The 23,076-nt window shown below is 42.6% G+C and overlaps 1 protein-coding gene across 7 annotated transcripts in view; it reads right to left on the bottom strand.

Annotated features, from left to right (window-relative positions):
- The window catches only part of FBXO25 (F-box protein 25), a 68,170-nt gene that overhangs the window by 14,585 nt on the left and 30,509 nt on the right, over nucleotides 1–23,076 (bottom strand). For all 7 annotated transcript variants that reach the window (XM_006130970.4, XM_025188607.2, XM_025188608.2 and 4 more), the window contains 3 exons: nucleotides 8,376–8,469; nucleotides 7,149–7,333; nucleotides 3,087–3,269 (listed from right to left, as the gene is read on the bottom strand). In XM_006130970.4, coding sequence (XP_006131032.1) covers nucleotides 3,087–3,269; nucleotides 7,149–7,333; nucleotides 8,376–8,469 — 462 coding nt within the window. The remainder of the gene's footprint in view (nucleotides 1–3,086; nucleotides 3,270–7,148; nucleotides 7,334–8,375; nucleotides 8,470–23,076) is intronic.

Below are 23,076 nucleotides of genomic sequence, written 5' to 3'. Positions count from 1 at the left end.
CCTCTGCGCCCCAGCTAGCAGGGCTCACTGCTCGCAATGCCACTGGCTACTTCTGTGGGTGGCAGTTCTCTGGTCTTATACATCAAATTCAAGGTGATCAACCCCATCCTGCCTACTTCTCAGCTATCATTCTTCTTATTCCTGCACATTTTTACCACATTACCCTCCTAACCTGGCCTTTGGATACTACCTATTCCCCTGCCTTTTCATCTTTTGCCAAGGTGCCACGTCAATGTGAGCTAATCACCATTTATTTATTAAATTAGTTAAGACCCACAATGAGCTCAATGTTGTATAGTCAATAAAATCATTCTTGCCCCCAAAGAGTTTACAGTCTAAAGACAGAGGAAATAAGCTCTGCCCCAGGCTTCCTGGAATCAGCCGCTCGTCAGTTTCAGCAGCGGCTAACTTGGTGACACCTGGGGTAGAGCAGCTGGGGTGCTGCCGGGTTGGTCCCTGCAGCGCTGAGGTGCGGCGCTGCGGGGACCTACCCGGCAGCGCCCCAGCTGCTCTGTCCCAGCCGTCCAAATTCAGCCGCTGTTGAAACTGATCAGCGGCTAATTCCAGGAAGCCCAGGGCACAGCAACTCTGCCTCGGGCTTCCTGTAGTCAGCCGCTGGTCAGTTTCAGCAGCGGCTGAATCTGGACGCCAGTTCTGACTTACATACAAATTCAACTTAAGAACAAACCTACAGTCCCTATCTTGTACGTAACCCGGGGACTGCCTGTACAGGTTGAACCTCTTTAATCTGGCACACTCTGGTCCGGCAACATCCCCACTCTGACATGATTTTAGTTAGCCAGATGATCATTTGTCATGGCCGTGGCCAAGTTTCCTGTGGTCCTATAAAGTTTGTTCACAGCCACTAGTCCTGACTCTCAGTGCCCTATGCTCTTATTTAGCTCTGTGATGGATAGGAGGAGTTCTGACCAGCACTTGGGGACTAAAGAGTTAAACTCATGTAGCTAAGGATGTTGTTGGAAGAGAGCAAGAAGAACTAATGGGATACAATGCTGAAATTTAAAATTCAAATCATTCTCTCCCCCCCCCCCGCCCCCGCCCCCAACTCCTGTCTTAAAACTTGCACAAAGAAAATGGCAGCAGGTATATATTTACACATTCAGGCAGGACTACAATGCCGCCAAGAAATTTGGGGCATGAAAGTGGACTGGGATATGAAGGGATCATGAGTAAATAAGGGAAAAGTGTATATTTAGTCACAATCAGGGTATTTTTCTTTGTTTTGGTTGTTTGGTTAAACTTCTGTGTGAATCTATCATGTATTCCCTCTCCCACTCGCCATATGTGAGCTACTGCTCAGATGTGTCATTTTTCTCTGTTTTAATCTGTTCTTTTCTCAGTTGCTCTGTACCATCTAGCAACAAGTATGCTTTATCATGTATATTTTCTTTTGTTAATAAAAAACACCTTTTCTAAGGCGATGATTTGATTCTTGTGTCCTGGAAAGTAACAGGAGTTCTGTGTGTTTGCCTGCCTAAACTGAGAGAGGTCAGCAATCATGGACACAGTTTATTTTCTGTGTTTTTTGTTTCTTCCCCCCCCCCCCCCCATAAGGGCAAAAGAGATTGGGGTACACCTTAGGAAGTATTCCAAGTGTTTCTCCCCCCTTTTTTTAGGGATTAAATCACTTGATGGTGGCAGCTACCTCACAAAGTCAGTGAAACCGTGACTCTGAGGAGTTTTTGTGAGCAGAGACTATAAAGGCAAGGTACTTAAGGTCTCTTGAGGGCCCCCACCTTCTGCACTCTGAGGGCCAGAGTGGAGAACAGCTCTGACAAGTTCTAATTTACCCCTAAACGTCTTTTAAGAGCCCAGCAAGCAGTGCAAATGTTGGTAATGTTGCTAGACAATACTGACCTTTGGTGGTTTGGCAAATTCTCTGGTTTGCCAGCGGTCAGGATCCAAGGGAGCCAGACTAGAGGGGTTCAACCAGTAATAATAATAATGTGGGATTATACTCAGAGAAAAGAACCTGGGTTACAATTGTATTAGCTCAGCCTAATGAGACGAGAACAACTTCTATTCAGCTCATCTGATTGATAGTTGCAGGAGTGCTACCTTGAATGCACCACTTTCAAATCTTCAGAAAGCAGGAACTTCCCCCAATCTCATGTCTGCTAGATCTCGAGAATCCCAGAATTACTTGCATAATGAAAAGTGTACACTATTTTGTATACATATTCAATATTTAAGAAATAATTTACTAGTGCAGTGTATAAATTCATGAATGGACAGCCACAAGGTTTTACACTGTTCTCCTCTTTGACTATTAAGGGTGGAAGTAGGGTTAATTTTGGTAAGTTGTGTCCAAGGCCTTAGAGTTCACCCAAGTTAGCAGAAAGAGGTACTCTGATTCACTTCCAACCTGTACTTAGATTTTCTTGACAGTTGTTTGGAAAAACAGATCTTCAATAGTTAGCCTTGCATGTTAAAAGGTAGCAGTGTACGTGTACACATATACACCTACTAATGGGTGTTTCAAGAATGGGTAGGTTAATGCCACGGGATCTCAATGTTATTAGGTGAACTCTGAAACTACTGCAGGCCTGATAAAAGTTACTTGTATACCCCTCCCTCCCAAAAAAAGAAAATCTACACAAAATAGTCAGGCAGAGAAATGTAATCTAGGAGTTCATGGCTATTTGTGGAATGAATGAACCATCTTAGCTTGAAGCACCTTGGCATCTAACATACATATAACAAAGCTTTAAGACTCAGATTTGCCACAATTGGCAGGAAGGATGGAAAATATGAAGGAGAGCAAAAGCTTAGTGTAGACGTTGCCTACACTACCTCTCCATCCCTCCCACGCATAGGAAACATCCAGATGAAATCTCTTGGGATGATTTACAAAGCACAATTCTCGCAGAAATCAATAGAAACCAAGGGTAGACACCACCTCTGAAAAAGTATTTTCTTGTTACTCATAGTGCCATAGTTCAACATTAAAGCAAGAGAAATGTCACAGAGGAATTTATACTGAGATCATCTACATTCAGTGTGACAAAACAGTATTAGATTACATACACACACCTCCCTCTCTCTCTCTCTCTCTCTCTCATTACCTGTTTTTCTGCAAAATGGTACTGGCAAAGTTTTTTCCACAAATGCCTGTCTTCACTGAGCATGTATAGTGTTGGGGTCACTTGACCTAGTGTAATAATATCCCAGCCATCTGAGAATCTGTATAAAATGTTATTCAGCATATGCAGAGGGAGGTCGCTGAGTGTGAGACCGTTGCTGACTTGCTGAAAAATAAGAATTAACTTTTAACTGCATGGAATTATTAGTTTAATTTATAAATACAGATTTCAATTTTACATTTACACCAATAAAGCTACCTCACTTTTTTTCCCCCTCAGCTTTTAGAATTATATTTTTTTATAATTTATAATTACATAAAAACAGCCATACTGGGTCAGATCAAAGGTCCAGCTAGCCCAGCATCCTGTCTTCTGACAGTAGCCAATGCGAGGTGCTCCAGAGGGCATGAACACAACAGGCATTCATCAGGTGATTCCTCTTCTATAACCCATTTCAAGCCTCTGAGAAACTATTTCTACCCAGCCTGGTTGATGAACCTATCCCTCCATGAATTGATCTAGTTATTTTTGAACCCTGCTAAAGGCTTGGTCTTCACAACATCCTCTGGCAAGGAGATCCACAGGTTGTGCATTGCGTAAAGAAATACTTTTGTTTTTTTAAAACCTGCTACCTATTAATTTAAATGATATAATTTTAAATTGTGTGCGTGCTCCCTGAAAAAATTTGCACATGAGTATTTTTGCTAGTTTGATATTTTGATCATTTTATTTTCAGTATTTGTTAAGATTATTCTGCAAGTTTGTTGTTTAATTTTCAATAACACAAGGAACAGAAGTTGAATAATGTGATTTTGCAGCTCTTAGTTCTTCTCGTGTAAAGTGAGTGATAATTCTGAGAATGTAAAGTTATGATTTTGATGCAAAAGCTTTGGAAATTAAAAGCAAATTAATTCAAGGATTACAAAATTATCCAAAAATATGGAATCTGAAAGTTAGTTAAAAGTTACATACAACAGCATAGTATAAATTGTGTATATTATTTTGAGTTTAGGATGTTGTGTATACACACTCTTATTCTATTAAGCAGGATGTGCAATAGATTTGGAATGTAAGAGTTGGAGGGAAGAGAGTAAGACAAATCCCACCTCTGTAGAGAGCTCCCCAACAGATGAAATACTGCCACTGTCACACTTACAGGAGATCAGAATATACAGTGGGTGACCAAAAGGAGTCCTCTTTTATAGTCTCTGTGCAGCAGAACCTAAGGTGGGGGCTAGGGAGAGTCTCTTCCTTGCAGTAGGGGAATGTAAAAAGTACTTCTCACTTTCCTCTATTTGAATTTATTTGAACTTAATGGAAGAGCGCTATCCCTCCAAGATTTAAATTTCCCACTTTTAATTTGCATAATGGCAGCCGCATTTGTTTCCAACACGGGGCTTTTTGATAGAAAAACAGCAGTTTAAACGGGGATCTTTCGAAAATAAAACCCTTTTTTGAAAGATCCCTGTTTAAACTGCCATTTTTCTATCAAAAAGCACCGTGTTGGAAAACCCCCCGCGGCTGCCACTATGCAAATGAAGTGCGGGAAATTTAAATCCCAGCTTCATTTGCCATTTTGAAGTGTCTAATTTACATCCCTTTTTTGAGAAAAGGGATGTAGTCTAGACACAGCCTAAAAGACACTGTTAGGGCTCTACACTCTACCCAGAGCTCAAAATAAATTACGCAATTTTTTATTTTGAGTTAATTTTGAAATAGCTTATTTCAAAATTTGATGCTGTCTACACAGTGCCAAATTTCAAAATAGAACGCTATTCTGAAACATCCCTTACTTCACGCAGAATGAGATTTGCAGGGACGTCGGACTAGCAAGTCTGTTATATTTTGAAATAACGGGCTTGCTCAAAAGACACGGAACAGCTATTTCAGGATACTGACAGTATCCCGAAATAACTCCGCAGCGTAGACGAGCCTTAGGGACTATATAGAGCTAGCATTGCTGTCAGTTGTTTGTGCAAGAGAGATAACAGTGGCCTCACTGAGTAGACCTGATCAGATGTGAAGGAGAGCCTATGCATCATTCTCTTCAATGGTATTACAACAGCTGCACTTCTTAGGATGGCTGGATATAATAGACAGCTCTAGTTTAATGCCATAATTTAGTTCATTAAACTCATTTAGTTTTGCTTACAGAATATAACTTTCTGTAGTGATATCTTGCATAGAGTTTGAGAGAGATCACACTTAGGCATCTGTGAACATAATGATTCCAATCTTGCATTTGTAACACATACCTAAAGCGAAAGCACTCTAGTGGCAGATACAAAGAAAACAAATCAAACAACTGTCATTTGTCAAGCCACGATGGTGTTTTGGTTTGTTGGCCACATGACATCTTCAATGCTGAATGTCCCATTTCTTCAGAGTGATCTATCTTCTATTTCAAAATTTGTTGTGATTCATTCAGGGCAGAATGATAAAGTCAAAAGTTAAAGAAAAAAATTCCCCTGCTGCTCCCTACCAAGTAAGCAAATTTGCATATTAGATAATCAGTTATATTAGTTTATTGCTGCCAAGATCTTTTGACTTTGCTTCAGGGTAGATTTAAATGATTAAGATATAATATGCTTTGCGCTGGTACTTTTTAGTTATTTTCCTAAAAAAAGGTCTATTTTTTTATTGGTTGTTGACATGTTGATTTGCAATTAAATATAGACTTTACACTAAATGCAGTACTTCTTTTTGCTAACCAGGAGAGAGACACTGCATCTATATTCATGTATTTAAACAATTAGATATCTTAATATACATTCAGTCTTAATTTGTATATGTTTAATATTAGAAAATGGAGAATGATATGTTTCTCATTTACTAGGTAAGCAGGGGGCTAAGTACTCTGCCTTGAGTTAAACTTGTGCACACCAGAGAGAGGAGGGGGCTAGCAGATGCAAGAGACAGGAAACAGGTAAAAATATTTGGGAATCTCTCTCCTAGGGTATGTCTAAACTGCATTCCTTTTTCGATAAAGGGATGTAAATTAGACATATCGAAATTGTAAATGAAGCCGGGATTTGAATTTCCTGCACTTCATTTGCGTAATGGCATCCACGGCATTTTTTTGAAAAGCCGCTTTTCAAAAAACAAAACAAAACACAAAACCACCACACACCACTGTCAAGACAGGAATCTTTCAACAGAAATGCCTCATTTTGAAAGATCCTGTAAACCAGCAGCTTTTCGAAAAAAGCCACAGCCACCATTCTGCGCATGCACAGATCGCCCAAACCCGGCTCTTCCGGGTTGTAATCTACTCACCACGAGCAAGTAGGTTACATAGATTGTTGAGCCCTGATTATGCAAATGAAGCATAGGAAATTCAAATCCCGGCTTCATTTATAATTTCGATTTGTCTAATTTACGTCCCTTTATTGAAAAAGAAATGTAGGTTTAGACATACCCCTAGTCTACAGCTGACTGCCTCTCCTTTCTTCTTTACCCCCAAGTCTCTCAATACCTCTGCTTGCTTGCTCTCCTAACCTTCTGCCCCCCCATCTTGTACTGTATGCTTTAAAAAAAAGTTGTAACCATATCCAAACTTTTAAAGCTTCCAGGAATCCACGAGTTACCTATTTTCATGGCTGGCTGGCAAAGTTTTGGAATCATTACTTCAATTATCTTTTTTTAGTCCATCTCTAATCTTGGATTTCAGGTCTGAGTTTCCTTAGTAAGAGAATTATTATATCTAAATAGTCAGAGTAAGGCCAACTGAGAGCTATCAGTTTTGAAATTTATGATTGGACTATCAGAAAATTTAGTCTCTGAACATCTGTCATGAGTCTGTTAATGTGTGTTGCTAAAGTTTAAAGTTACTGTGGTCCTCACCACAAAAAAGAGGATAAAATACTGAGTGTAAAACAATCCTGAACTTTAATTTTATACCTGTATGAAATATTGTGTACAAAATGACTAATGAATTAAAAATAGCTTTAGACATTTAAAACTTTGCTTCTATGCAAACCAAAAGGCAGTATTCAAAGCACCTTCTTCCTCTTTCCCAATACTGATTTAACAAACTTAATATACCTTGTTCATCTGAAGATTTTTTAGCTGTTGTTGCCACGTAAGGATAGTTTCTAATCGGCAAATCCAAATATTGATGTTCCCGACCAATACAGATTTCCCTACTCCCCTAATAAGTATACAGAGGGTAGAACTCAAATCCTGAAGAAGATCTTTGATTAAGCGTGGATTATGTTGGTCTTCCAAAACTAGAAAAAAAAAGAATGAGAGATACTGTTGATTTTTTAGATTTAACACCAAACTGACATTCCCCTACCTGAGCTAACTCAAAACTACAGCCGAGCAGTGGGTTCACTTACAAGCTGCATGTCGCACTTTAAAGACTAACAAGATGGTTTATTAGATGATGAGCTTTCGTGGGCCAGACCCACTTCCTCAGATCAAATAGTGGAAGAAAGTAGTCACAACCATATATACCAAAGGATACAATTTATGGTTGTGACTACTTTCTTCCACTATTTGATCTGAGGAAGTGGGTCTGGCCCACGAAAGCTCATCATCTAATAAACCATCTTGTTAGTCTTTAAAGTGCTACATTGTCCTGCATTTTGCTTCAACTACCCCAGACTAACACGGCTACATTTCTATCACTAAGCTGCATGTCATGATTCCACAAAGAAGTTTGCTCTGGCAGGTCCCATGGGTGCAAGATTAATGTTGAAAACAATACCGCTATCAAAGCATCAGTGCAACATTTCATGCCACGTGTTAATAAAATTAATGCTATGTCTTAGTTTTTCAAATAGATTTCCTATTTTCAAGACAGACAGTATTAAATATACAATGGTCAACTTTATAAAATTCATTTTTCAACATTACCATGCAAGACCCAGTTTTCTTATGACACATACCGGGAATAATTGTGTTTTCTTGCATACTTCTGTGGACAACTTGGCAAATTTGGATTAAAAGTGTTTTAGTTCATGATGTAAATGTTTTCAATAAAGACATACACAGTAGTCAGGTTAATAAAGAATGGTTTTGTTCTGAACTAAGAACTTTCAGATTGGATAAGGAGTATAGTATAGTAAAAGAGAGCAAAGAACTTTTGACCATGAAGAATAATGTCTTCTTTGACTTTATAAATTGTCTGAATAATATTCTTCAATATTGAGAACCTGATTAAAAGTGTATTAGATTTCTACTAAGTAAACATGTTTTTTCAAAATAGTTAAACTAGCTGAAAGTCAGAAAAGCAATATATTCAATGTTAATGAACCCATAACATACCCTTTCGTACAATTTTGTCCAAAATATTAAAATAGTTCTTCTGTGCTGCACCACTCAGTGAAGTTAGTTGTGATTTTGCAATTAACTGCAACAACTAAAAATAAAAAAAAAAAAACATTAAAAGGAAAGACTACAAAACCAAACATGTTTTAGATATTCTTCTATGAAAGACTGTAGCATCACAGTTATGCCTTATGAAATAACAGTGCAAGAGAGAAAAAGCATAAAAGTAAAAGAAAATTAGAAGTACACATAAGGTTCCACTAATTAACCTCCCATTACTAGCTCAAATTGAGACATACATTTTCAGTGTACTGTACAAATATTGTATTCTTGAGATTACTACCAAATGGCTTCTGAGAAAAATCCACGTAGTCTAAGAATAATAAAATAGTCACATTTCTTACAGTTCATGGGATAGATCCCCTTTTCACCATAGCTTTTAGAAAAGCTACCCATGTACAACTGCAAAGGGCACATAATTCATAATTTACTTTAAGCAATGTTTTCTGAGAGAGCATGTACACTGATTGTAATTTTTCTCCTCCTTAATCTGAACATTCTTATCTGAAATTGCTGTGCCAAACTCCAAAATTACAAAAAAAAAAAAAATCAATCAAATTAAAGGATTTAGTCTAGACTAGCTGTTCTCAACCTGTGACCTAGATAGCATACAACAGTGGCCCAGCTCAGTTGTGTGATAAACACCACGATGTCCTGGCTGTCACCTGGCCTCACACAGTAGGGTTCGGGGTCACAGCTGGCCCTGCCCCCAGCTCTCTGCTCTTGGTCCCATTCAGTGGAGGGGCATCTGGGCAGAGAACACTGGATATGTGGGATTGAGGGGAGTTAAGTGGAGGACATAAATAGGTTGAGAACCACTGGTCTAGACGATGTTAACAAACGCCATGCAGCTATCTGAAAGGAGCCACTGCCAAAATTCTTAGAAATGTAGCTGAGAATCTGAGGACTAACTCAATGGTAACATTCAACTGCTCTTCAGGTACATTATATTTGTCTAGTGAGGTTTGCTGAACAAGATGGAGTTTTAATACTTTAGATGGAATACATGGGCTAAAGGCATTAACCTAACTCACCCGCTATCACTCAAACAGTTTTAAAACAAGTTTCAGAGTTTGGTATATAGCAACCTTAGCCTGTGCAATACCTTATTGAACCATATGAAACATCCTTTAAACTTTATACTAAAGTAATAGAAAAGAAAAAACAGTTAAAGCACTTGAAATGTGAAGTATTACATAAAGATTTCATTGTTAACATCTTCCCTTTCTCTTTAGCTGCAGACAGTTTTCAGAAGAAAAATCCCCTTCTTGTTGGACTTTCTTTTATATGGTATTAAAGATGGCAATTGTCTTTTTGGTAGAGCCCTGCATAGGTTTGAAATTTGTATTAGCATCCAATCTACAAACATGATCCATGAATATCTGTATCCACAAAGACAGATATCTGCAGATTTGAGAAGCTCTACTTTTTGAGAAAATAAATTAGTTGAGATGGGCTGACACTCTCCTTGCTATTGTTAAAGTCTAGAGAGAACCCTCCCCCCAGCAAGGATAGAAAATGCAGCTTCTGTCAAGATGACTCATTTGCAACCTCACTGCTGATGAGACACGCAGGCAGCGTTAACAGTCTTATTTCTAAGATATGCAAAACATATACCAGCATCAGGCTCTTTAGGGCACTGATCTTAGTCTATTATTCTGGTCACAAGAAACAGCAGTAATGCACAATGTACAGTCTTGACCACATAAGGCCAGTCTCTTATTAGACAGAGGGGGAAAAAGGAAAGAAGAAATATTGTGGGGAAGGACAAGGACACACGTGGGGGAGGAAGGAAGAGACTAAGTTGCATATCCTAGGTTGAGTTTGGCATTCAGGCATAGATGGCAGTGTCAACTAGATCTCTTTCTTTAGCCTGGTCTGGTCAGGACATGTCTCAGGATCAGGACAATGAAGGCCTGAGGTCTCATGTGGCAGTGAGGGTTAACAGCCATGTTGGCAAAGTTCATTCCAGCAACCAATTTTTCTACCAAAGTCTCTTACTTTACAGATCCTAATAGGGAATGGCGGGTGGAATAGACCATCCCCTCACTATTTTGTCCACCATTTAAAGCTATTTCTGACAATTTCTGATGCACTGATTCCTTGTTCCACAATTCTTTTATTCACCATGCATGATTTTAAGTCCTTGAGTTATGTCAGCAGGCCTTTTGTTTGACTGATTTGGTCTGTTTCCCTTTCATACCTTTTACATAAAAATTTGCTATAGGCTGTTCTGATATCTTATTAACTTATACCTCACTTGTAATAATTTCATGGTTTCAGCTATTTAAATCTGAAATTTCATAGCACTGTAATTTTAGGGATCCTGACCCAAAAAGGAGTTTTGCAGTAGTCACAAGGTTATAGTGGAGGAAAGGTTGGTTGCAGCACTGCTACCCATGCTTTTCACAATGCTGCTAGTGGCAGTGCAGCCTTCAGAGCTGGGCAACTGGAGAGTGGTAGCTGCTGACTTGGAGCCAGCTTTGAAGGCAGAGCTGCTGCCATCAGCAGCATAGAAGTGAAAGGTGATACGGTGTCATACTGCCACCTTTACTTCTGGCAAGGCACTGCTTTTGGAGCTGGGCACCCAGCCAAGAGCCACTATTTTCCAGCTGCTCAGGAGTAATGGTGGCACTACCACAATTCCCCTAAAATAACCTTGTGACCTCCCCTGCAACTCTGTTCTGGGTCAAGAACCCAGTTTTAGAAACACTAGTCTCCTCTGAAATCTGAGTAGTATTGGGTAAAAGCACCCACAAGACCAGATTTCACAGGGGAGATCAGGTTTCACGATCCATAATACATTTTTCCATGGCAGTGGATTTGCTAGGGCCCTAAAGATGTGGCCTCTGATAGGTATGGACCTTTGCTCATTGATAGATTTGAAGATCAGGGACAGGGCTTAGAATCGCCAGTGGTAGACCATACACTGATTGAATCATGGGATGATGGGCTCATTGTAATGCATCAGAGTCAAGAGGAAAGGTGCAACATCTTTCATGAATTCAAGTACTCTAGATTATTTTCACGTTCAGCCTCAGAAACAGATAGCAGCAATAATCTGATGAATGGTGTTCACATTACAAGACATGCAACAGTTTAATAGCAGTCAAAATAAAATACAACTGTATATTTTTCAGATCAATACTAATTTATGAATAGTCAAAATAGATCCGAGTATTCATAAGTTAGTATTAATCTGAAAAATATACAATTGTATTTAAAGAATTAAACATTGCCTCTTAAACATAGGTTAGTATGGAGCTGATCTAAAGCACAGTGAATTGCAGATGGAGAACTCTGCTTTTGATTTCAGAATAGCTTTAGTATTTGACATTAATCATAGCTCCTGGCTGGTTTTCTCACTTCTACAAATACTGAGAGAGACATATTTATCTCAAATGGTCTCCACCACTCATGCTGGGGAACACTGCTGTAGGACCAGCCAGAATGCAGTTGTGTGGCAATTTACAGAATTCTCTCCTAAGATCCTGCTTTAGTTGGTTAACAGATTAACTGGGATTTTACATCCTCAATACAAATGCTAGAAATCTAAATAGTAAGATGGGAGAACTAGAGTGCCCTGTACTAAGTGAGGATATTGATATAATATGTATCATAGAAACTTGGGGGAATGGGCATAATCAAAGGGACATAGTAATACAAACCAGGGTACAAAATATATTGGAAAGACATAATAGGTCATTCTGGTGGGGGAGTGGCAATATATAAAAGTGTAGACTCAAATGAACTAAAAATTGTAAATGAACCAAACTGTTCCATAGAATCTTCTTGGATACCAATACCATTTTCTAAGTACAGTAAAACTCCATTAGTCCGGCATCCAATGCTCCGGGACTCCTGATGGTCCGGCACCATCAGGAACCCGGAAGTGCTGGGGCAGCCGGACAGGCTTCCCCCATTCAGTTACTGCTAAAACTGACCAGCAGCTGAATCGGGGAAGCCGGCAGCAGAGCAGCTGGGGTGCTGCCGGGTTGGTCTCGTAGCGCTGCCCCTCGGGGCTGCGGGACCAACCCGGCAGCACCCCAACTGCTTTGCCCCAGGCATCGGGATTCAGCCGCTGCTGAAACTAACCAGCAGCGTCAGTTTCACCAGCAGGCTGAATCCGGATGCCTGGGACACAGCAAGCCGGGGTGCTGCGGGGTTGGTCTCGTAGTGCCGCCCCTCGGCGCTGCGGGACCAACCTGGCAGGACCCCAGCTGCTGTGCCCCAGGCGTCCTCAAGTCAGCCGCTGCTGAAACAGATCAGCGGCTGATTCCAGGAAGCCCCGGGCAGAGCAGCTCTGCCCGGGGCTTCCTGGAATCAGCCGCTGATCTGTTTCAGCAGTGGCTGAATCGGGGACCCCTGGGGCAGAGCAGCTGGGGTCCTGCCGGGTTGGTCCCGCAGCGCCATCCTTTGGCGCTGCGGGACCAACCCGGCAGCACTCCAGCTGCTCTGCCCCAGGCGTCCCCAAGAGCAGCTGGGGTGCTGCCGGGTTGGTCCTGCAGCCCCGAGGGGCAGCGCTACAGGACCAACCGGGCAGTACGCCAGCTGCTCTGTCCCAGGCGTCCCCAAAAGCAGCTGGAGTGCTGCTGGGTTGGTGCCGTAGCACCGCCCCTCGGCGCTGCGGGACCAACCCGGCAGCACCCCAGCTGCTCTATTGCAGGCATCCCCGATCCAGCTGCTGCTGAAACTGACCAGCAGCGGCTGAATCAGGGACGCCTGGGGCAGAGCCGGACTATCGTAAGGGGGGGCTATGAGAGGTCTGGGGTGGCATCCCCTGCCACTCCATTCCAGACCCCGCATAATCCCCCCTTCTGATAGTCTGGCATATCTGATAATCCGGCACCTATAGGACCCAGGGGGTACCGGGTTATCGGAAGTTTATTGTATATGAATATAGCAGTAGGGATACATTAATGACCATCACCAAGAAAGTGATCGTGAATGTGAAATGCTAAAGGAGATTAGAGAGTCTATAAAAATAAAAAAAACCTTAATAATAATGGGAGATTTCAACTATCCCCATACTGACTGGATATGTGTCACCTCAAGATGGGATGCAGAGATGAACCCACAAAAGGAGAGGCAATTCTAGATTTAGTCCTAAATGGAGCATAGGCTCTGATCCAAGAGGTGAATCTAACTGGACCACTTGGAAATAGTGACCATAATATAATTAAGTTTAACACCTCTGTGTCAGGAAAAACACCATAGCAGCCTAACACTGTGACATTTAGTTTCAGAAAGAGGAACTACACAAAAATGAGGAGGCTAGTTAAACAGAAATGAAAAGGTACAGCGCCAAAAGTAGATTTCCTAGAAGCTGCATGAAAAGTTTGCAAAGACACTAGAATAAACTTAAATGTAAACCCAGAATTAAAAAACACAGTAGGAGAAACAAAAAAGTGCCACCGTAGCTTAACAATCCAGTAAAAGAAGCAGTGAGAGATAAAAAGGCATCCTTTAAAAAGTGGAAGTTACAGCCTAGTGAGCATAAAGTCTTATAATCTGCAAAAATATAATTATGAAGTCCAAAAAGGAATTTGAAGAATATCAGCAACTACCTCTCAAGCCCCAGCCAGGGGTGAAAGAGGGCCCAATCCTGGACTGGTGTGAAAATTCTAGACCTTGAAGTGTGGGATGAGCAGTCCAATCTCCGGGATCTCTGCCCCAGGTGCAGGAATGCAGACGTTTATGGCTGGATGGCCACTAGCTTGGCCCAGTAGCCCCCTCACACTGGACTAAGTGCGCATGAAAATAAAAATGGTAGCAGTCCTACACCAGGGTATGCCCACATCTTGAATACTATGTGCAGATGTGGTTGCCTTATCTAAAAAAAAATACCTTGGTTGGAAAAAGTTCAGAGAGAGGCAATAAAAAATGATTAGGGATATGGAATAGCTGCCATATGAGGAGACATTAATCAGACTGGGACTTTTCATCTTAGAAAAGAGGAGACTAATGGGGGGGATAAGGTAGAGGTCTAAGTCATGACTGATACGGAGGAAAAAAATAAATAAAAGGACAAGTTATTTACATGCTCCAAAAACACAAGAACTAAGGGTCACCAAATGAAATTAACAGGTAGCCAATTTAAAAGACAAAAAAAGGACATATTTCTTCACGCAACCTGTTGAACTCCATGCCAGAGGATGCTGTGAAGACTTGGACTTTAGCAGGGTTAAAAAACAAACAACAAACATCCTAGATGAATGCATGAAGGATAGATCCATCAATGGCTATTAACTAGAATGGGCAGAAATTGTGTCCCTGGACTCTGATTGTCCTACGCTAGGAAAGCAACAGGGGTTGGATCACTTGAGGATTCCCTGCTCTGTTCATTCCCACTGCATCATCTGGCATTGGCCACTCTCAGAAGTCAGAATACTGATCTAGACAGACCTTTGGTCTGACCAGTATGGTCTTTGAACTCATGCTCATCCCCTACCATTACAACAATGAGAAAATAGTTTGCTACCTCACTAATGATATTCTTAGTTTCTCAAATTTTCTGTATTCTTAATGAGTTATATTAAGAACTTGCTTTGATAATTTTCCTTTAAAAAAGGAGGTAGAAGTTACAATATCTAGCATTCATGAGCTGATATTTAATGTGTACTAAGTACGCTCAGCCATTTTAATTTCATTATTTAAAAAAGGAAATCCAGATCAATTCTTTTTGGCGACATAGTAGTTACGTCATATTATGAGAGAGAACTTTTTGAACTTGGTCTGGACAATTTCAACAAAGCTCAATCAATCATTTTATAGAATCTCACACTCAAGAAGTGGTATTCCTGATCCACTGAAAAGCTATTTTGAAAGTGAACAATTCTGGTTGTTACTATACAATGTATTAAACTATATTTTGCAAATATTAGAGGTGGCATACGATTGTGTTATAAAACCCTCAATACAAAACTCAAATATTTTCTGGAATGTTTGGGGGGGGGAGGGGAAGGGGAGAGGAAGGGAAGACTGCCAGTTTGGTGGGAATGTTTAGTATAGATTAGGACTGTTCATTTTTTTTAATGGGGCTTATACTAATCCCTAGCTTCCTTTCTGACAAGATAAGATCCAACCAAAGGGGAGATGCATTAGGTCATTAAGTAGGACTAAAAAAACCCTAATAGATAAGGGGAAGAAAAAGGAGATCTAATGCCACTTCATGAAATACTAACTCAATTTAGATAAAACTGGAACAGTCTGAAACTTGTAATTGGGAACTAGTTTATTTCAAGCAAATCCACATTAAGACTTGGTCCAATGAGCAGTCAATTTGTAGCAACCAGCTATGGAGATGATAGTGTCAGCAAATCCTAGGCCACCACCACCACTTTTTGCTGGGTCAAAGGCTGACTGCTTTTTCTCTCTTCTCTTCGACACCGCTGAACGCAAATGCACAAGATGTGGCACTTTTAAGAAACCAAAAACACAGAGTACAAGAACTTAAGATGTATTTAGGATGAGATTTTAAAAAGCCATTTTTCTAGACACTCCTAGAATGGTGCACTCTTGAGAATAAGTGGAGGAAAATGAAATTCTTAAGTTTTCCTATGCAGCATGGGCTTTGAAACTGGCTGACCCTTTTGCAAATAATTGTCAGTAGTGTCTGGTAATGAGAGATTCCCATGCTGTTACAAGAGATCTAAGAAATGAATGAAGTAGAAATTTAAAGTGTTTTTTATTGAATTCTTGTTAAGCACTGAAGCATGAAGTAATACCCCTTTCAAAAGTTATCATTAAATATCACTACTTTGGATATTCTTAATATGCATATAAATATCCAATCCTATTTGAACCTTGATAAGTTCTTGGCCTTAGCACCTTCTTGTGACAGAATTCCACAGTTTAATTACAGGTTATGTGAAAAAGTATTTCCTTTTATTGGTTTTAAATTTCCCTAACTGTAACCTTAATTCAATGTTGCTTTGTTCTTGTGCAATGAGATAGCAAGACAAGATTCCTAATTACCTTCTATTTTATATACTTTCAGTATATCCCTTTGTGATGCAAGTCACCTCTATATTCATCTGCTACACACTAATGCAATGATATTTGTATAAAATATGCCTAAGAGATATCATTGGCAAAAGTAAGCACTGTAAAATTATGTAGTATTATATGTGAAGTTATAAATTCTCTGTATGATGTGATTACGTGTTTAAATCCAGACAGGTAAGCTTGGGCAGAGTTTTATCCTAGACAAAGAAATGGGGTTTACCTCAATATACATATTAGCAGTTTAAAAAAAAAAAAGGCAATCAGCTAAATCAGCAGGAAATATCATGAGACTCAACTGGAGAAATGGAAAATTAATGTAGCTCACGAGGCATAACGGATCGGTCAGCAAAGACTTCCCTAGCCAACAGACCTGCATCTAGACTGCCGCGCTGTGCTGGATCAGCTGATCGTCGGCACAGCGCAGTGGCCACGGCTTTTTTTAATTGCTTCTTTGCCAATGCTGGGTAAACTAGTTTACATGGCTCCATCGACAGAGCCATGTAGTCTAGACATACTCTCAGTGAACTACATGCTTATGCACTGGCTGTTACCTGGGCTGTGAGCCACAGAGGCAGAACATTTCAGCCAGCCAGGATTACATCTCAGGCAATGACAACCTATTGCTGGTCTGGACTGAACCTCCAGATATTACACTACTCCAATTTCTCTCTTTTCTGGGGTAAACATACACAATTTTTGTACTCTTTTGCTAGGACATTTTTTCCATGCGCCCTTGATTATTCATCTTTCTCTGAACCCTCTCTAATGCGCAATATCCTTTTCAAGATGGGAGATTAATACCACAATGGGAGATTAATACCACATACTATTTCAGAGGAAGCCACACCACTAACCTATATAGAAATATTTTAATACGTTTCGCATTAATTCACCACTGCAGTGCTTATGCATCCAAGCCTTGATCTCTCTACAACAGCCATGTCCCTTTCTTAATTTGATGCTGCTAATTTAGCTTTTTAAAAAGGTGTACACATTTACATTTTCCCCCTTCAATGCAGATTAGTTCGCATTTACCAATATTTTATATGTCATCACATTGTCATTTCAGCTTAATGTAAATAACTTTGAGTCATTTTGCAAATATAACTCATTACTTACCACTTCCAGATGATTAATAAATGCATTAATCATAAGACCTAAAACGGAACTTTGAGATACCCTGCTGGTAAACTTACCACACTGAAAATTGGCCATTTAATTTACTCTTTTTGCTTTCTGTCTCCTAGGGTAGCCTGCACAGCAGTGTTATTTCAGAATAACTGACATTATTCCAGAACAACACAGTCTGCGTCTATACATAAGCAGTTATTTTGACAATGTCAAAATAATGTTGAGCTGGAGGAATGCTTACTCCAACTCCTGTAACTCTCATTGTACGAACAGTGGAAAGTGTGTTCTCTCTCAAACTGCTATGTAGACAGCACCAAAAGTCGAAATAATATATTTCAACAATGCAATTAGCTTAGCTCAACTTGCGTAGCTTATTTTGAGTTTAGCCCTGCTGTGTAGACATGCTCCTCGCTAGATTTTGATCCATGGTAACATGCTATCACCCTATGACTATAACACTTCTGCAGTAGCATCTCGTTTGGGCCCTTGTCAAATGCCTTTTGGAAATCTGAAGAAAAAGTTACTGTACAAGGGGAGTAACGGTGGTTCTTCAAGATGTGTCCCTGTGGGTGCTCCACTCTGGGTGCTGGTGCGTCCTCGCGCAGGCAACCGGAGACTTTTCTAGCCGTTTCTGCCGTGCTGTGCAGGCGCTGTGATGCCCTCTAGTATTGTTGGAATTGACGGGCGCCTGCGCGCACGGCTCCTCCATTCCTTCTCTACCCGCTAGAGTATAAGGCTCCAAGCAGGGGAAGGAGGGAGGGTAGTGGAGCACTCACGGGGACAAATCTCGAAGAACCACCGTTACTGCACAAGGTGAGTAATTTTTTCTTCTCCTTCGAGTGGTCCCCATGGGTGCTCCACTCTGGGTGACGACACGGCAGTTTTCAGCTCGCGGAGGAGGGTTTCAAGCCGTGTGGTAGTAACTGTGGATAACACAGCCTGTCCCATTGCCATGAAGGATGCTATGGAAGCGGAAAGAGCATGATGTTGCGCAAATGAGTGGTCAGATGACCAGGTAGCAGCATTGCAAATGTCTTGAAGTGGAATGTTATGAAGGAAGGTGGTCATGGTAGCTACCGCCCTGGTGGAATAAGCTGTGATAGTTCCAGGTAAGTGCTTGCCATATAGGGTATAACAAGTTCGAATGCAGGATGTAATCCATTTAGAAATTCTTTGAGATGAGACTGCTTGCCTCTTAGATCTTTCAGCGTAAGAGGTAAAGAGTCTAGGTGAGGCTCGCCACGGCTTCGTGCAATCAACGTAAAACACCAGAGCTCGCTGGACATCAAGAGTGTGCCATGGAGAAAGAAGGCAGGTAAGTGTATGGATTCATTCACATGGAAGGGGGAGGGTACTTTAGGGAGGAATTTAGGGTGGGGTCGGAGTATCACTCTGTCCTTTGTAAATACAGTGTATGGAGGGTCGGCCATCAAGGCCGCAAGTTCACTCACCCTTCTGCTAGAGGCAATGGTGATGAGGAAGAATACTTTCATAGACAAATGAGACCAGGAGCAAGTGGCTATAGGTTCGAATGGCGGTTTCGTCAGGCTCTTTAGAACGTGGTTTAAGTCCCAAATGGGGACTGGTGGATGGACAGGAGGAAAGGTATTCTACAGTCCCTTAAAGAAGCGTTTAGTCAGTGGGTCAACGAGAAAAGAAGCGCCATCCCTGGAATGGTGAAAGGCCGTTATGGCGGCGGCATGGACCTTGATACTGCTAAGTGCTAGGCCGGACTGTTTTAGGGATAGTAAGTAGTCCAGTAAGGTATGTACAGGAGCGAGGTGTGGCGGGCTTGCGTGGGTTTGAGCATACCAGTGGGAGAATCGAGTCCATTTGTACAGGCAGATTTTCCTGGTGGAACGTCTTCTACTATTAATTAGAATGTCCTTCACTTGCTCCAAGCAGGCAGTCTCGGCATCCTGGAGCCATGAAGGAGCCAGGCATGGAGATGGAGCTTGAGAACGTCTAGATGAAGAGTCCAATCGTGGTTCTGTGAGAGGAGGTTGTGGTGGAGAAGAAAGGGATACAGGTCCGTCACCGCGATCTTGAGATGGTAAGGATACGACATTTGTCTGGGCCACGCAGGTACCATTAGAATGACTAGCGTCTGGTCCGTTCTGATCTTGTTGAGGACTTGGTGTAGGAGCGGGAAGGGGGGAAAGGCACACAGGAGAGAGGCATCCCATGTGATGAAAAAGGCGTCTCCGAGGGAACTTTTCCCCAGGGCTCCTCTGGAGCAGTAGAGGTGGCATTTTCGGTTGTTCTTTGTGGTGAAGAGGTCCACCTCCAGTTGGCCCCAATGAAGGAAGAGCGGAGTGAGGGCGCGACTGTCGATTTCCCATTCATGCTGGTCCATAAACATACGGCTTAGAGCGTCTGCTGTGACGTTGAGTATCTCAGGAAAGTAAACAGCCAAAGGGGTGACCCCGTGTGATAGGCACCAGTCCCAGAGCTTGATAGCTTCCGAACACAGGGAAAGGGATCGAGCACCACCCTGACGGTTGATGTAGTACATGTAGGTGGTATTGTCTGTCATGATGATAATAGACTTGTTAGCTATGTACTAAGCGAAATATTGGCATGCATATCTGACCGCCCGTAACTCGAGGAGGTTGATATGGAAAGTTTGCTCCATAAATGACCATTTGCCTTGGGCTGTGATGTGTCCCAAGTGGGCTCCCCATCCCATGAGTGAGGCATCTGTTATAACTGTGAGAGTGGAAGGTGGGCATTGGAAAGGATCACCGTGTAGCATGTTTTGAGGAATTGTCCACCAGAGCAGGGAGTTGATGATGTGTGGTGGAATGGCAACGGACTTGGAAAGTTGGTCTCTGGAGGGCCTGTAAACCGTCGCGGGCCAGGACTGGAGAGGTCTCATGTGGAGTCTGGCCAGGCTGACAACATAGGTCATGGAGGCCATGTGCCGAAGGATTTTGAGGCAGTGGCGGACCGTAACAGTCGGCACCGCTTGTACTGCTCGGATAAGGTCGCATATCGTTGCGAACCTCTGCTCAGGAAGAGTAGCCCTTGCTGTGACTGTGTTAATGAGGGCGCCTATGAATTCCAGCCTCTGCGTTGGGTATAGAGTGGATTTTGTGCAATTTATGTGAAACCCGAGGCTGAGTAGAAGGGCTACTGTGGTATCTGTCATGGCCTTCATCTCATCAAAGGACGCACCTTTTATGAGGCAATCGTCCAAATACGGGAATATTATGATGCCTTGGCATCGAAGAGAGGCCATTAGGACCGCCAGGGTTTTGGAGAACACCCTCGGGGCTGTGGACAGGCCAAACAGAGCAACCTGTATTGGTAGTGTTGGGTGCCTACTGTAAACTGTAAGAAGCGTCTGTGAGCGGGATGAATTGTAATGTGGAAATAGGCATCTTGAAGGTCGAGAGCCGAAAGCCAATCGTGTTGATCGAGCGTGGGAATGACAGTTGATAGGGTGACCATCTTGAAACGGTGGTATGTGATGTATTTGTTGAGGCGCCTGAGGTCTAAAATGGGTCACCACCCTCCCGTCTTCTTCTGGGTTAGGAAGTAGGTTGAGTAGAAACCCCGGCCCCACAATTGTGTTGGTACGTCTTCTACTGCGCCAAGTTGAAGAAGATATGAAACCTCCTGTAGGAGAATGGTTTCGTGAGAGGGGTCCCTGAAAAGGGATGGGGTACGAGGATGGGTGGGAGGAAGGGAGGTAAAGGGGATAATGTAACCAGATTGAATCAGATCCAAGACCCATTTGTCTGAAGTGATGAGGGACCATTGGTGGAAAAAGGCCCAGAGGGGGTGCTGGAACTGAAGGGTACCAGTTGGAAGTGTCAGTGGATTAGCTTCCTGGCTCTCGACCTGACCTTCAAACCTGCTGCTTGCTCGATGGTGGATGGGGTGCAACGTGCTGCTGTTGTTGTCGTCGCTGTGGTCTACTGCGCTGAGATCTTTGTTTGAGGAAATTGTACTTGGGTTGTTGCCTGAACAGCTCTCGGGCGTTGGTAACGCTGGTACCTAGTTCTCTTGAATGGAGGAGTGTACATTTCGAGGGTCCTGAGAGTAGTACGAGAGTCCTTCATAGAATGCAACACCTCGTTAGTCTTAGCTGAGAAAAGGTTGGTTCGATCGAAGGGTGAGTCCTCAACCTTTTGTTGTAGATCCCTAAATGCTTGTAACCAGGAAATTCTGCGGAGCACTATTGCTGAGGCCGTAATTCGAGCTGCGGTGTCTGCCACGTCCATAGCGGACTGCAAGACTGTGTGGGAGATGGTTGTGGCCCTCCTGCATAATATTGAGTAGGGTTGACTGTTTATGCTCTGGAAGGTGTTGGAGGAGATCCTGGACCTTGGAATAATTAGTGTGGTCATAGTCCGCAAGCATGGCAGTATAGTTCGCAGCCCTGAGGAGTAATGTGGATGAAGAGTAAACCTTTCGGCCCATAATGTCCACTTTCCTGTGGTCCCTGTCCTGTGGGATTGTTCTTAGATTAGGTTGGTTTACCCTTGTGCCATACCGAATCCACTACTAGGGAGTTCGGAAGTGGATGGGTAAAAAGGAAGTCCATATTTTTTGGAGCGATAAAGTATTTACGGTCTGCTCTCTTATTTGTTGGAGTGACGGATGCTGGGGTCTGCCAGATATTGTTGGCTGGGTCCATAATAGCCTCATCCATGGGGACAGCAATTCTAGAGGCGGTTGGCGGCTGAAGCGTACGAAAAAGGCGATATTGTTTGGCCTGCACCTCTTAGAGATCTCTTTCCTGAGCTATAGCTACTCTTTTAAATAATTCCTGACATTTTTTCGTGTCATCTCCCGATGGCGGGGCTTCGGTGGTGACCGCATCGTCTGGGGAGGAGGAGGAATTGTGTAGAGGAGATCTGGTCTTGCCTTCAGAGCGGGAGTCGTGGGTGTCTGAGAATTCGGCTCAGTGGCAGATACGGTGGCAGGAGGCGAGGGAGGTGGTGGCCTGGAAATAGTAGAAGAGGGTCGGTGGTGACTCTTCTTTGGACGTGATTCCCAGGGTTGCCATTGAGTGGCATGTGGCGGGGGTGGGTAAGCTTACTGTTGCGCATACCATGGGTGCGGAGGGGGAGGGTATGCATACTGAACTGTCGCCGGCTGCCAGGATGGAGGTCTATGTGTTGGGCTAGAGTGTTGCGATGAGAACCTGCTCCTTGGTTTGGTGCTGATGTCACTGACTGAGCGAGAAGCGGCCAAGGAGCACCGAGATCTCACCGAGTGGATAGAGGAACCCGGGGACGGCGGTGCCGAGGAGGTGTGGCTCCGCACTGGGGATCGGTACCGCTCACGCCTCTGAGACGGTGCGGGCAATGTGGTTTCGGTGGTAGCGGCGCCGCCAGCAGGGGGGGTTGACGGTGCCGAGGCTTGTTCCAGCACCTGAGTGCTCGAAAGTGGTTTGTCGGCACAGGCCTTTTTCGGTGCCGAGCACGGTGCCGTTTTGGCATGCTTCGGTGCCTTGTGCTCTTTCGATAGCGCAGTTGGTGCCAAGGAT

Source organism: Pelodiscus sinensis, chromosome 3, assembly GCF_049634645.1.
Source record: "Pelodiscus sinensis isolate JC-2024 chromosome 3, ASM4963464v1, whole genome shotgun sequence".
In the NCBI taxonomy this organism is placed as follows: Eukaryota; Metazoa; Chordata; order Testudines; family Trionychidae; genus Pelodiscus; species Pelodiscus sinensis.
This window is presented reverse-complemented; position numbering and strand designations above follow the sequence as displayed.